A 16,053-nucleotide genomic window follows, 5' to 3' on the forward strand; every position below is an offset into this window, starting at 1 on the left:
TCAGGATCAACACACACACACACACACACACACACTGCACAGCCACAGCATTACCAACCATGAAACTAGAGACCACAAACTTATTAGAGCACTATTTTAGCTGAACCCCCTGCTGATTCGGATAGCATGAAATATATTTCACTGTACTCTCTTAGCATGCTTTGGTGTCCTCCTCGCTGAGGGCGGGGGGGAAATAGCGCAGTCATTCTGCACAGGACCATGCAGCAGAGAACCTATGCAAAATTAAATCCACAATTATGAGCCACAATTATGAAAGCAGTTCTCTGAATCTGCACTTTGCATTGATTCGCAGTTTCGTTGTGAACATAGCTTGAAGAAGCAGTCTGTTCTTTATCATTTGACTTCACTGCCACTACGTGCAAACAACTTTGAAGTCTAATTAAGGTGCTATTTAAACAAAATGTCTGAAGAACTAGAGCTTCATAAAGCAGCTATAAAAAGGAAGCAGTGTGCTATGACACTTAAATGGGCCTGTGGCCATGGGAAATTCACCCACTACTGCATCTATTAGTCAGCACTGTGGGAGATTTTATTAGTATTTTTTTTAATAATTAAAATAATGGCATGACATGTATAACAGGACCAGACTAAAACAGGATTAAAGAAAGAAATTTTGATGGAATAACATCCAAACTCCCCGCAGCTTCTTATTCACATGCACGCAACACTTCACTTAGACGGTACAGTTAGAAAGTCAGCGTCTGTGTGGTGTCTACATTATAGAAAAAAAGAACATTGTGTCAGTTGCTCGGCTTTGAAGTGGAAATGGAGCTGGCTTTTCTCTGACCATATCAGATGTGTAGTGTCGGGGAGAGCAGATAGCACCTGTTTGGACAACAGCTCTTTACACAGAGTGTAGAGGGTGATGAACTTCCGCGCCAGGACCCGAGCGTTAAGGAAGCCCTCGGCCACCAGCATGATTTCGCAGATCAGCTCGAAGTCGGGCACCACCATGGCACATGGTCTGCGGGGGAAACGGAGAGTTCTTTATCGTGATTCCGGATGAGCAAATATTTTACACTCAACTTGTGTGGTCACTTGACCGAGTTTTGAGAAAGCACACACAGCAACGGAGTGATGTAAGATTCGATACAAGTCACAATCCATCACAATTAAATATGTCACACAGCTCCTGTTCAATATGCTACGCTTTATTGCCCGAATGTTTTCAGCTACCTTCCCTTCTACCTTTTCTGAGAGAAACGGCTCGCCTAACGCGCTGTCTCTTTCTACACGCTGCCTTGGTACATGCACCTGCAACCTCATTTGTAAGACACAAGCGACCGCCAAATGACTAATGTAAATGTCATCAGGGAGGTATATTATGAAGATGTTTTCCTGGTAATACACATTCCAAGAGAAATATACTAGAGATTACCAGCAATTACATTTGCAGGGAAAAAAAACAGGAAGGTTTTGAGAAGAATATGAAGTCCAGTTACAGGGCAGATGTGTGTGGGTTACAGGAAATTACTTCTATCCACAAATATTACATGATTGGTTCACTGAAATTACAAAAAAAAACAAAAACACATTTTCCATCCGAAATAGTTTTGGTTGGTCCAGGTTCTGAGACACCTGTCTCTGAGACCCCCCCCCCCCTCCCCCATACAAAGGAGTATGGAGTATGAATGGAATTTTGTTTGTGGTGGAGGGAGAATTTAAAAATGATTGAACAGGAACAGGTGTTTTTGTTTTGTGCCCCTGTTACTAACATAATAACCCGCAGACCTCATTGTCAACAGTATTCAATAGAACCACTATACTGAAAAAATAGTCCCTATATCCCTATTTTTGTAATTTGGGTAAACTGACCGTTTAAGAGACTCTATAGGCTTTGTATCATCATAATTTACAAAGTCGAATGGCTGATGGATGGATTAAACCGTAACTGATTAATGAAACATGAACCCAGCTAAAGAAAATAAATAAATAAAGCATGACACATTGAATTAGAGCTGTGCGACTTAGGACAGTTCTTGACCTACCTGAACAGAGCCTTGAGGTTCTCCGGAAGCTCAGTCCTGCCAGCGTAGCCTGGATTCATTGTGATGAAGATGCCAACAGAGGGGCAAAGATTCACCTCCTCTCCCATGAAATTAAACCTCTTCTTCTTGTCTCGAATGGCGTCCTGGATGCTTTTGACCTGCACATACAGAGGACAAAAACACAATACAGAGTTGAATGAATTGGCACCGTTAGTGCTGGGTATCCAACCGAAATACAACCAAAATATGTCCATCTACAGCCATGCTAGCAGCTCTGAGAGGCTGGACTTAGGCACAGTGGCGCTTTAAGCTAAATGCTAATGCCAGCAGGCTAACATGCTCACAATGACAATGCTAACATGCTGATGATAAGCTGGTGTAATGTTAACCATGTCTACCATCTTAGTTTAGCTCGCTAACTTTTGCTAATTATCGCTAAACACAAAGTACAGCTGAGGATGACAGATATTGTATTGGGAAAAAAATGATTTAGCATTAACATTGTTGGACTCATTTTTTAAAAATAAGGGTAAGAATTGATGCTGCAGAACAAGATTGAATCGAATAAAGATAATGGAATATTCTTTATTCCACATTTTCTTCTTCCTGGTGCCCACAATGCAATGCGACCACTGACATTTCGGTCAGAGTTGCGGGTGCGTTATGCTAACAGTGGCTAATGTAGCCTCGATCCTCTAGCCTTAAGCAGAGATGAGGCCCGGACTACAGAGGTCTGGTAATCACACTTCTTTCGAACCCCACAACGCCCCCAGGATTTTTCCCATTTTCAAGCTCGTAATCTTCAGCCCCGACCGATACTGACTCAAGTGACATCACTTGAGGACATTTATTGTACTTCACACAGCTGCCCCTGGAGACACTAAAGGCATTATACTACTTTTTCACATATGCAGTAGTACTCCCCAACATATGGAAATGTATATATATAATTCACTCTGAGGGAAACATGAATGTCTGTACAAAATGTTGTGCCAGTCCATAAATTGGAGATATCTCACAGGATAAGGCAAAATTTTGACCTGATGCCACAAGAGAAAAAGTGACCAGGATTCACCCTCTGGGGACCATGAACGTCTGCACAAAGTTTCATGGAAATGCATAGAATAGTTGTTCCGATGTTTCAGCCTGGACCAAAGTCACAGACTGACTGGCCTTCCAACATTGCCATCCCGAGAGCCACGTGGCTAAAAATGGCTTTGGAGGAACTAAAGTACGAGCATTTGGCAACGCTATTAAAAAGTTTCCAACCAGCCCTTGTCGCTGTCAATTAACACTCCCAAAAGACGGTCCCAACTAGCAACCCGCTCAAAGTTTGGTATCACTCATTAGCATATCATTATTATCACTAAGCAGTCACCAGAGTCAATTTGTCAAATTGTTATGCAGCATGCCGCTTTTTCTTGGGGGGGGCACAATTTCATCAATAATATGAGCATGCTGTCAGCCAGGGTTTACTGGCTGGATGAACTGCCAAGGCTCCGCTTGTCTACATTATGATTGAATGAGATATCAGAAATGAACTTTTTTTTTGTATGTGTGTGTGTCTTGGCCTAAAACTCAGCATGTAAGAGGCTTTATGAATTTAACATGCGTGCGGTAAAAGAGCGTAGCGAGTCGACAGCTGGAAAGAGGAGGAACATCTCTTCATGGATGAGTACTTGGCTACAGATCACTCAGTCATACTAACACAACAGGGAGGGGGGAGGGGGGGGGGGGGGCAAAAAAACAAACAAACAGTGCAGCTGCAGCACACACGCACACAAAAAAAGAACAAAAGTTTTCATGAAAACATCACTGGGGCTTGTTCTTTATGTGAAATGACAGCGGCCCGCCACTGCAATCCTACAGGGACACGAAGGGAAGTAAAACACCAAAAACACATTTTTAAAAAGTTGGAGAACAGACACCGTTCTGAAAGGTGTGATCCAGTGGGGTCAGGCTCCACTCTTTGCTGTCTCTTTGAATGTACAGTCTGGAGCTGGCAGCGTCAATTTATTCACAGTCCAGGCCTGTGGCGGCTGTAACAAGAGGCAGAACTTCACCAATTCATCTCCATGTTGTTATGTCTGGGGGCCTTCTGTTTGTCTCCGCTTTATTTAATGTAGAACCGGGCCCGCCACCTGCGTTAGCAGACCTGACCGGCAGCCGAGTGTGTCGCTCCGCGATGCTAGCTGCTCCCACTTTAAGAGGATGGATTGGGTGTGTGTGCTGTGGTGAGGGATGGCTCTGCATCGGCTCCGCTGAAGCGGGCTGAGCGCTGGAGCAAGCTGCCAGCTGTCACAGCGGGAGTTTGACGCTCCTCTGTTCTCAAGGTCTACTTCTCCACGTATAAGCCACCGTGATTTATTATTCATTACGCCACGCAACACCTATTCATTCTTCTGGCACTTTAAAATTCTCTAAGTACTGTAGACTTCCACAGCTTATGGAGGAAGGCTGCTTGACTTTCATTGTTGCTTGAGAGAGAGTGAAGGAAGGGCAGAGAAGTGAGCAATGAATAATGATCCTTTGAGGAGCTCCATCTCCATTATCATTACGATCATGATCAGCATTCTTATCAACTGTATACATTTTGCAGTGACAGTATTGCGCATGCATGACGATAGGGTCTGTGGCAGGATTTGAATGCGCCAGAGGGACTAAAGAAACCACGGGGGTGGGGTGGGGGGGGCGTATGTTTGATCTGGGATAACAGGAAAGGCAGCAGAAAAGCTAACATCAGGTGAAACAGGCAGAACATGGCTGATTTCTCAGAAGAGTCCTGTGATGGAAAGGACCAGCTACTGTTGCCGTCTTCAGCCACTTACGGGCAACCAGCTGTGGATACATATTATCACCTTACAAAGCAAACAGAGCAACAACAGCATTCATTTGGAGTTTTTGTTTCCAGGCCACCTCCAATATTCACTCTCCAGCTCAGTTTTAGTCTCCAACAGCAAAGATCTGGCTCTTTAGCTGCTAAATGCTCCACTATGTTCACCAGCTAGTTGCTAACTTTGCTGCTGCGTTGCCTGTCTACAGTTTGGAGCCGGACAGGTACTGTACAGTCTGCCAGGTTGACAAGCGGTGAGACTGAACCAAACCACACCACAGTGAAGTTATGGACCCTAAGCCAAAACAATGAGCTTGAAGAGGCTAACAAGGTTCTGTAGCGCTGAGGGGGAACTGACAGAGTCAGCTGATACTTCTCTGTGGGTTCATCCAAGTCATCCGATCCATTATTAATAGAAAAATATTGTTCAGTGCCGCTTTAAAGGGTTGGTTCACAACTAACTACAGAAGACATTTTCACACTTACATCGAATGGTATCGAGCCATGCAGACAGTTTTGGTTTTATCTGCCAAGGTTTTGAGATTCCTGCCTCCACCCCCCAAAAAATGTTTTTTGTTCATGGAAACAGCCACTATTGTTACTATGGCTACTTTTTATTTGATTGTGCAGGTAAAACTAATTTTAATTTTAATCTTTTTTTTTTACAATTTGGGCACGTTTATCGAATGAAATTAGATGAATTTGTCCCTTCTCTTGTCTAATTAGTACGATTGAGATTGACAGGGCACTGAGTCGGCCTGAGACATAATACCTGATAACTGATGGCAGACGAATGTCAGTTCATTGCAACTCGACTGAACTGTTTTTTTTTTCAGCCATAGCTTTGTAATTACAGTTGTGTAAAAGCTTACATTTGTTTGCACAAGTGAAGACTGCTTCTGTTTAATGTTCACATTATCCAAAGTCTTGTGGAGATAAATATTCATGACTGTAAGCATGGATTTGGGTACAAATCAAATAGATACCCCGTGGAGCGGCCGCTTGATTTCTTCCTTGCACTTGTGTTCAGCCACAAATCATAACAGGGACACTTTGAATTCCTTCCCGGCACCATAAGGCAATCCCAGGGAGCATCGCTGATGATTATTACATTGTTAGTAGAGTCAAATGTTTGCTCTTGTCTGGATGCAGGTATATTTGAAACCAAGCTGCTTGTGTGTGTGTGTGTGTGTGTGTGTGTGTCTTATTTTGGCAAAATGTCATCATACCCGACAAAAGACTCTAATAATTAAAAATTGGTCTATCTTTAGGACAAGAGGCTCAAGGCTCTGATTGGGCTATTAGCTGTCAGTCAAATCTGGCAACCGTGGCAAGGAGAGCTTGTTAAGATGACTACCTTGAAAGAAACTAAAACTCCAAAAGTTATTTGTACACATTTGCAAATCAAGGACGCGTACTGAGTATTAACACTGAGCAAATGCTAATTCACCCAAATTATGCAGCGCGTCCTTTGAGAGCATGGAGTTTGTCCACTCAGAGCTGCTGTTATTAGTGTGTGAAAGATGTGAGCATCGTGTCCAGCACCACAGGCAAGCGAAGGAGGCGGTTCTCCATCCTCGACTCTCAAAATCAGATCAGAGAAGCCTCCAATTATGAGGAAGCTCTGGGGTGCAAAGGTGCCAGCCTTGGTGGATTAGTCTTATAGCCGAAGCAATTTGCGCTTGCAATCGGTGATGAAGAGACTATTTACTTCTGCCGTGCCGGTTTTCAAGGGCTTATTTTCACCACAACTTGATTTGGATAGAGCACTTCACAAATCAGATGAAAACTCACACATTCCGCTCCACCCCGCCTCGGGTGAAAATACACACACGCTGCCTTCACGATGAAGTCTCGACCGGAATGGGATGCTGGGACTAGACTTGTTCTTACCTGTACAGCCACCACGGACAGCACCTCCACTGAGATCCTGTTAAATTCGTCAAAGCAGCCCCACGCCCCCGCCTGGGCCAGGCCTTTGTAGATGTTCCCACAGGACTGGTGGACACAGAGGGAGAGAGACAGATGTTCAGATGGACACAGCGGGACAGGAAGTCAGTCAGGCGGGCTCACAGGTGGAGACCCGGGTCCAACAGACTGATGAAGGCTTGCGGTGAGGCCGACACAGACGTACCACCAATTAGACAGAAGATAGATGGAGAAACATCCATCGCAGTTAGCACAGTGCTGCGCCACAGCAGGCTGAGAGTAGGCGAATGATAGCAGGATGATACATAAACAAGGCATTAATGGCAAAAAGGGAAGAGGCTAAAAAGGCTACCACCCACATTTTAGTTTTCCCAACATGAACTACTTGAGGGCAGGTGAACGGCCCTCCGGAGAGCAGCTGGACCGGGATGAGGCCGGCCGCTGACTTTTCTCTCCAATTCCAAATACTCTCCAGGGCCGAGGAAATCTTCTCTGACGCAAACCAAAGCTGACTCGAGGATTGATTCAACTCGTGTGTGTGCGTGTGTGTGCATGACTGAATATGGGTAACAGTGTTGGGCTCTGCAGCCAGCTCCTGGTGCCTGTGTTCCTCCTGGAGTATACTAGCACTTCTCTCTGACACCTTGCTGCGGTGCGTATAGCCGGGTGTGCTGTACGCCTCTATACGGTAATGATGCCCCTGCGAAGCCGGATCACAAGATTATGTTTATGTCTCCCTTGAGCACTCTGTATGCATAAAGTGTGTGTAAGAGTATACAGGGGCGCATAATAAAGCAAGGAGGGGGCTAGGTAGGTACAGAGAGGGCATTTTGACAAGGTTTAGTAAAGAAATAACAATCTAATCTTTATCTAATCAGCTTTTCTTTCAGCAGGCGGACAGAAGATGAAAAGAAAAAAGATGAAAAGAGAGGGCGTAAAGGTGGGCTGACAACTTTAATGACAAATGCATACCATACCGCTGACAATGGCAAAGATGAAAAGAAACATGCCTAATATGGGCTGCTGTGAATGCACATTAACAATGTGCCCAGGCTCAAAAGCAGGTACGTGCGCGCTCACCTTGTAGTCCATCTGCTCGGAGCAGTTAAACACGTAGACCATGATGCCGAGGGCTCTGCCCAAGTCTTTGGTAGTCTCGGTCTTCCCTGTGCCGGCGGGCCCCGCCGGAGCTCCACTCATGGTCAGGTGCAGGGACTGGGTCAGGGTGATGTAGCATCTAAATATAGTCAAGATACAGGCACATGTGCATCACTGATGAGGTCCGGGGCCTGACCGGGACTAGCAAAAAAAAAAAGCAAAAAAAAAACTTTTGACTCATTCGACTGACTGCTTTTGCATTTATAAAGATTAGGACAAGGCTTCTTCCTTTCATTCATTCACAGCGAGGAGCTTGACAGCACACACTGGCACATTTTTAGTTGTGTTTCAGGCATCTATGGCAACATGTTAGCTCAGGGGTTAGCATTGTCTCCTCGCAGAAATAAGGTGCTAGGTGCAGTTCCTGGTTCCTGGCACTGTTCTCTATGGAGTCTAAAATGTGCCACTGGCATATCTTGTTTTGTCTTCATACAATTAAATAAATGCATAAAAAATGAATCAAATTAAAAATATATTACATTTGAGAGCAATATTAAAAGAAATATTTTAACATATAACATTTTAAATGGAACAATAAAAGTAAAAAAGGTAAACATTTTGTGATTCCATTTAAAATTCAACGATTCATTCATTATCTAAAGCAATAGTTCATTTTGGGGAATATGCTTCTTTGCTTTATTTCCAATAGTTAGATGAAAAGATCAAGTACATGCTTAAATTACTTCTTGGCGAGCAACAGCTGGGACTTCCTGGAGTCTTCCTGTTGCTGTCCTTTTACAGGAGTTACAACAGTTCATCTGTTTTTACATTTCTGTTTCAGTGCAGATTAAACAAATTGATTCAACGAGCTTTAGAGGCGTCAATAGGTGGTATAGATCTTATCAACTCATCTTGGAAAGAAAATGAAAAATGGTGAACTATTCCTTTAAAGACAGAAGGAGGGACCGGAATTATTAGCCCTCAAATTGAAAAGTCTATTTAGTTTTTCAGTTTGAACTTATCAATGCATGGATGAAATGTGAGTTGAATCAATCAGTTTAGAATTGCCTTTTAAACACTGACAAAGTGGCATATAAAAAAGCTACTCCCTTTTCCTCGCAAAATACCTGCAGGAACTCAGGATGTTTGGCATGGATGTGCCTTTGTGTGTACAAAGACGTCTTCCCTAAACCGTGCTTAAGTCCCGCTGTGTGGCAAATATTTGTTAGTAAGTATGAATGAAGTGCAAACACTGTAGAAACTACACCCGTGGTTCAACAAATGGCTTAACCAGACAAAGTGCGGGCTAGCATTCAACAGCTGGAGCAGCGAGTGCAGAGGATCACCATAGCGCCAACTAATTGATCGAGAACCATTCTCCTGCGCCTCAAACCACTGAAACAACATGAGATGGCCGCGTACAAAGGGCCTTCCTCCCCTGCTACTGCATGCTGCAACGGGAAAGAAAAACATAGGATCAAACTATTCTGTAGGTTTATTCATTATCGTTCTACTGCAATACTACCACATAATCAAATAAATACGGAGGAACCAAAATACCAATTTTTGATGAATTATCTACACTTCTGTGCTGAAAATCAAACGTCTTTTAAGGGGGAGACATCCCAGTTTTTCCAGAGTAAACCGATATATTCCCAGAAAGGAATCGTTTTAAAATCATGGGGGAAAAAAAAAATCGATGCTAGCCGGGATTGACTCCAGCATCTACAAATCTCCCCATCAAGCTGCCCCATCAAATGATCCAGATAGACTTTCAATAAATGCACCCCAGAAAAAAAAAAAGGTTTCATTTCTACAGTAGCATGCACAGAGCAGTAAACAGTACAAATGACAATGACATCCTGAGCTGACACAAGTCTTATAACCGGCGCTGACAACGTCTCAGTGTCATCTCAGCCGTCATCGTACATAACCTCATTATATGATAATATAATCTGCTCCTGTGCTTTGATTATCACACCGGCTGATTAGCGGCGCCAGTGATTGCTTCTCCTGCAGAACCTGTCAGGACTAACAAACAGTCTGCCCATCTCGTGTCAATAAAAAAACAGCAGCATCATGGACGTGAACTGATGGACACAATCAGGACTTTATTGATCGGGGCAATAAACACAGCGGTTTGCCTTGAATATCAATACAGCAATGATTTTAATGAGCTGCTGGTTAATAGATGATGTATGGGAGGGGGAAAAGGGGGGGGGGTATTGGAAAGCATAACGAGAGACAGAAGCTCGGAGAAGACAAATGATCCCATCTGTATACAGTGTATCATCCGGATACCGGTGCCAACGGGCTTTATGGCTCTGCGCTGAAATACGGCCAAAAAAAACCCTCACAATCAGTCGTCTAGGAAGCGGGATGAGGATGTCCCGCGTGGAATAAGTAAAGCCGGACAGAAGACGAGAGCGTGAAGCCAAACTGGGCGGCTGTGACAAGGTGACTTGTTTTATTACAGTGTGAAAGAAGCCGCTATATATCAGTCTGTCTGTCGGACTCATTCGCCCTCCATTCCTCTCTCTGTTGGTCTGTGTGTGTGTGTGTGTGTGTGTGTGTGTGTGTGCAGGCTGGATAAAATATTCCTGACGTGTTGCATAATGGTGCAGCTTTGGAGATCCTGTAGTAAGTATTGAGCGAATGCTAACATTGTGCCGATAACAGCCCTGCTGTTATAGATTAGCGAGCGCGATTCCTTGAGCCTAATTATACTGCTGCAGAAGGTGAACAGACCATACGGACTATAGTCAGCTTGTGGGAAACAGGCCTGTATTCATCATGAATATCTCCACAGCTCGGCACATGTCGGCTTCATCTCTGCTGTTGCTAACATCCGTTTAGATAATTCTTATGTTAAACGATTAGGTGGTTGAGGTTAGTGCTCGTGACTCAGTTTGCTGAAATTACAAGGAAACATATGGTAGTATGGAAGTTCATTTGTGACCTTTGGGTTCAGTGTGCGTCACGAAATGTCCACAAAAGGTCCACTTACTTGGGTTTTTCAGAGCTTTGAAACACATCTCGTGTCTTCATAAGCAAATGGAAATGGTTACTCAGCTGAGGCTAATGGGAATGTTTTTAGCCTTGCAGGTATTTGGTCACAAACCAAAGTACAAATTCAAATTTTAAGCTTGATCAACAGGCAGGGGATCGCCATCAAGTCTTTAGGATTCCTCATCTGGGAAACACGAACGTCCGTACAAAGTTCCATGGCGTTCCATCCAATACTTCTGGCTCAAAATACTACAAACGTCCAGAAACAATAATCTCGTTACTCTGCAGAATCGACCGTTTTACTTCTTTAGTAAAGTACTTCCAGTAAAAATTGTTCACAGTGAAGTTTGTAAGTTCTCCCAGCGGTCACAGTCAGGGCTCACCTTGACTCCCTGATGTTAAAGACCACAAACCACATCCGAAAACCTGGGTGTAGTTATGAGCTCAGAAATACATTTTATCATCCACATAAAGCTACTTACAAAATCGCCCTACTGTCACCTTCAAAATATAGCAAGAAACACTTATACTATGTCTTAGCAGGACTTGGAAAACTACTGTAATCGAGTCTTCAAAGGTCTCTCTAAACCCTCGATCAGACAACTGCAGCTGAGTCCTCACCGAGACCAAGAATGCAGATCACATCAGTCCAGTTCTCCGATCTTTGTTCTGGCTTCCTGTGTGTGAAATAACTGATATCTAAAATTCAACATTTGGTTCATAAAGCACTGAAAGGTTAAAGGCCAAAATACATTTCTGATCTCCCGCTACAGTATGCTTTGGACCGTCCAGACCTCTGAGACCCGTCTGGGACAGGACTGCTTTCTGTCCCCAGCGTCAAAACTAAACATGGAGAAGAAACAGAATCAGTTTCTGCACACCACGTATTTTGAACGTGAGGTCTGCCCCAACTCTCAGTTCTTTTAAATAGAGGCTCAGACCTTTTTTTATTTACTACTGCCTTTTATTGAGTTAAATGTGGGGCTATTTATCTATTTTATCTGATTCTATTTAAATTGTCTTAATGTCTTTTTATACTCCCGTGTGTTTTTTTATATATTGTCTTAATGCCTATTTGTGTCTTATGTAAAGCCCTATGAATTGCCATTGTTAAAAATTTCACCCGACGTTGTGCTGTGTATGATTGTGTATTTGACAATAAAATGTGACCTGGCGTGATTAAAAGGTGCTTGGCTTGAGAAAAAAAGAATATTTAGGTGAAGTTTGGTGAGGTTTTCACTTGACAGCATCAAGATGTGTTCTTCTCTTCACGGCTGCCGTTGCAAAGAAAGTCGAGTGACAATATCATGAAGCACACTTTTAGCTATTTTCTCAAGTCGTGGATTAAAGGATTTGACACCCAGCCCCCTGGTCCGCGGTCCATTGTTGAAATGAAAGCCAGAGGCGAACTGTGTGAGTCGCTGCGAGGGCATGCACCATATGGTGAAGTGCAGCCACGCGGCCGCTGATCCGCCCATCAAAGCCCATTGTTTCTGTTTGTTCAGGCTTCAAAGGGAATACTGGTCAGTCTGGAAAACCACACAGTCAAACGCTGCAGTTTGCCAAAGGGCTCTGGGAGACAGGTATTCTTCTCTGTGTCGTTAAAACTTTATCAGGAATCCTGCAGAAACACGTGCGTGCGAACAAACAGGCTGCTGGCAAAGTGCCCGAGCTGAGTTGTTCTAAAAGGTTTCCTCTGCGGTGGGTGTGCATAACGATTCAAATGAAGATTGTTCGAATGCGTCAGATGGTTATTATTAGATAAGAAGCTTGTATCTTGGGTCAGTTTTTCAATTACAAGGAAAAAGGGACACATTTCTATTAACACATGGATTTTTGAGTATGTACTTATAATTGTTTTTGACTGGGCTTCATGCAAACTGGCATATTTGATGAACCTGATCGATATTTTTGCTTTCCACTGAACCGATTTCAGGAGTGAAGGGGTCGGCAGCCTCTGGACAATTGACCGTTTGCTTAACCCCTTCCCCGAACAGCGATTCTCCAATCATAGCTTGGCAACCGTAACTAGGCACAGCAGGCCTGTCAGGCTTTGGATTTCTCCACATGGCGAAGCTGTGTGCATGGGACTGTAGTAAGAGAGGTACTCAGAATTTAATGAGTTTAGAGGGTGCTGTCTTTTTTTTTTGTAGCCTTTCCAAAGCCAAAAACACAAGAGGAAAAGTCTGAGGAATGGATTACAACACAGTGTTTATCAGCTCTCGTTAGCATGTCTGGCTAACTAACTTAACATAACCCAATACTTCCAGGGTGAGGGAACGTTTTATTAGTTAACTACATTTTGTTACATATTAATTTAAAAAAAAAACCCTGATCACAGCAGCAAATCCACTGCGTAGTATTTTCCCACTGTGTGGAAGCCGGTCCCGGATGCTACTATATCAGAGTTTAAGCGAACGTCCTGCTCTGTTCAGCATTTGGAGAAGCTTACACTGCAGCAATACAGCCAAACTTCTTATCCAAGGTTGCGTTTCTCTCGCCAAACACATCAGTTTGTCCTCACGCGGCAGGCCCTTTCTCTTGTAACGTGAAGTGAAACATACTGTTTGACAATATGAACAATAAAGCATAAAGTCCAAACGTGTAAGCTAAGGAGCCAAACGTGGTTATGATAGAATGAAATAAGATTCAGACTTTTCACTTATCCTGTCATACTTATAATGCTAGGACTAACTAGGTAACCTGCAATACAAGAACAATGCTGTTTCTTACTTTTCATGTCTCCTCCATGGATCAATTGGTGAGAATGCTAACGTTTTGCTTGGGACATGTAGCTTTAGAGTTTTTTTTAGCACAATATCATATATGTAGCCATCAAGTGCATATTTAAGACCCCAGCTGGGAGGGCGTGGGGGGGGGGGGGGTGTCTTTTTAAATCAAGTCAGCTGGAGACATTAAGAAGTCAGTCATGTTTTCAACCAACTCGTGGATGTACAGTTAGCTTGGCTAGCTAGCTACAGCTGAAAACTCCACCGGCTGTTTCAGGAAAATCTAGGGGAAGCCAGTTAGAAATGAATGAGCAGCCTTCTTTTGCCCGTTGTCTCCATACACACTGAGAGAATGGAAAGCTTGGTGTTAGCAACAGTAAGCTACTGGTCATTTGGAATAGCTTCACCTATCAGTCAGTTGACAAGCAATCATGTTTTGTGTAGCAGTCTTGAAGGAAGACAGTGAGTAGGATGCTTGCATACCTGTCTGTTAGGGGAGTGATGACTAATCTTGGCGTGTTGCCCAGGTACTCGTAGGAGTAGGGAAACTGGGCATCACAAATGTTGGCAAAACAGTGTTTCTCCTTCTCATCCCAGCGGTGCCTCAGCTGGGAGAGCCACAGGAAGGCCTGAGAATTCTCCACCTGAAGAATGAAATAAATGAGTTGAACAGGGAGTACCGAGGTTTGAGGTAAAGCCAGAAATACTCTGTGCTTTTTAATTATGGTAATGACATGAATACCTTAAGTGCATTACTCACTGGTAATAGCCTCTCAAAAAATACAGCAGCAATCACGGTGTCCGCATAAGAATTTATACGGTACAGGTTCTTGGTAGATTTACCCCCCCCCCCATCACCTTCTGAGCGATCATCTTGGCCACCACGTCCCTGGCATGGACGTCGATGGTGCAGATGGTCATGACTTTCTGGCGATCGCCCGGCGTAAGCTGCCCGACCAGCATGGAGATGAGGGTGTTGAGCTGGGACACTTGCTTCCTGTAGTACTCCTTCACGGCGTTGTCATAGCCCTCCTCCAGACGGGCGAACGCCATGCCGACGTCCGACGTCCACCAGATCTGAGTGCAGGTCAGCGCCACCTGAGTCAGAGACAATGAAAGGAGTCACAGGCAGGAGTCTGTAGACATATATAGTTGATAAGATTTATGTAGGTGGATCCCTGTATTTGAGATTACTCATGATTCTCTCTGGTTGTTAACTTAAGACGGCGACTAAATATGAAACAACTGCATGAACTGAGCCAACAAATAAAATGCGTATATGCCCATATGTCTCAGGCATAAAACTGGCAACCCTCTGCCTGTGCAACTCAGAGTGTTCTCTGTATTTCTGTAAGTGGAAAAATTTGGATTGAGATGCAATGCAATGTTTACATTTGTCGGCCATGGCTGTTTCTGCTGACTGGCATGGAGAGTCAGCTTCAAAGAGCGCTAGATGGGCTGAGCAGGTGTTTGGTGGTCCGGCCATTAATGGGCTCGGAATTTAAAAATAATTGCCGTTGAGCTAATCTTGGCTTTTCCTCAGGAAAGAAAATCTGAAATGCCTTTTCTGCAGTGCAAAATCTCTTTCTCTCTCTCTACACTGTCCTCTGACTGTCCCGCTGTCATGATCCACATGGGGGAAGCTCTGAGTTGACAAAAACGTTCATGTATGTGACCTTAATGTTTCACCGTGCGCTCACAGCAATAAGCGTCATTGGGACCAGTGAATGCGTTGTACACTTAGAGTTTTGCCTCTCAGGGTACAGGCTGCAGCCGGAGAGGAAGACCTGCAGACACAACTAAGGGCTGAAAGTCCATGTGTTCATTTAGGGGGGTGAAAAGGAAAATAGCATTTAATCTATGTCTTGATTTGGATGATTGAATGATTGAATGATAAATTTACAATTTATATAAAAAGACTTCAAGAAAAGACAGAGTAGTAAAGCACAGTGCTCTTTTTGATGTAAACACATTATCAGAAAGTATCAGTTCTGTACCAATAAACAAAATGTGATTTTAACACAGAAATGTACATAGCAATTATTTTTTTGGATTAGCAGTATTATGGAAATCATGAATACCACTTTCATCATAACGTGATGATTAATAACTAGATTCATTATATTTATCCATTTCTTTGGTCAGATTCTGTGACCTGATTAGGAACTTCAGCTTTATTGCCACTGCAAAGTCTCACTTTCCTGGTCATATACTGTATTTGGATAGTTGTTTGTTACAAATGGTGACAAAGACATCTATGTGGCCCAGTCTAAACACTAGAGATAAAAACAAATGCATATTCTGAAAACGAAACTGGTGCCAAGTAGTGTGTGGACTTGTCTGGGCATCCCTACCACCTCACCTGTCGATATTTGGCCGAGATGTCAGCCTGTTTTCCTTCTGTCCACAGGACACTGAGCCCCCAGTTGCCCACCCGATGGACAGG

General features: G+C 43.6%; 1 protein-coding gene across 1 annotated transcript in view; it reads right to left on the reverse strand.

Moving 5' to 3' along the window:
- Positions 1 to 16,053, reverse strand: part of dnah9 (dynein, axonemal, heavy chain 9) — a 122,251-nt gene that overhangs the window by 75,530 nt on the left and 30,668 nt on the right. The window contains 6 exon segments of the mRNA XM_070927207.1: positions 847 to 985; positions 2,010 to 2,167; positions 6,736 to 6,840; positions 7,852 to 8,008; positions 14,091 to 14,251; positions 14,466 to 14,705. Of these exon segments, the coding sequence (XP_070783308.1) occupies positions 847 to 985; positions 2,010 to 2,167; positions 6,736 to 6,840; positions 7,852 to 8,008; positions 14,091 to 14,251; positions 14,466 to 14,705 (960 nt within the window).

This window comes from Enoplosus armatus, chromosome 20 (genome assembly GCF_043641665.1).
Source record: "Enoplosus armatus isolate fEnoArm2 chromosome 20, fEnoArm2.hap1, whole genome shotgun sequence".
NCBI lineage: Eukaryota > Metazoa > Chordata > Actinopteri > Centrarchiformes > Enoplosidae > Enoplosus > Enoplosus armatus.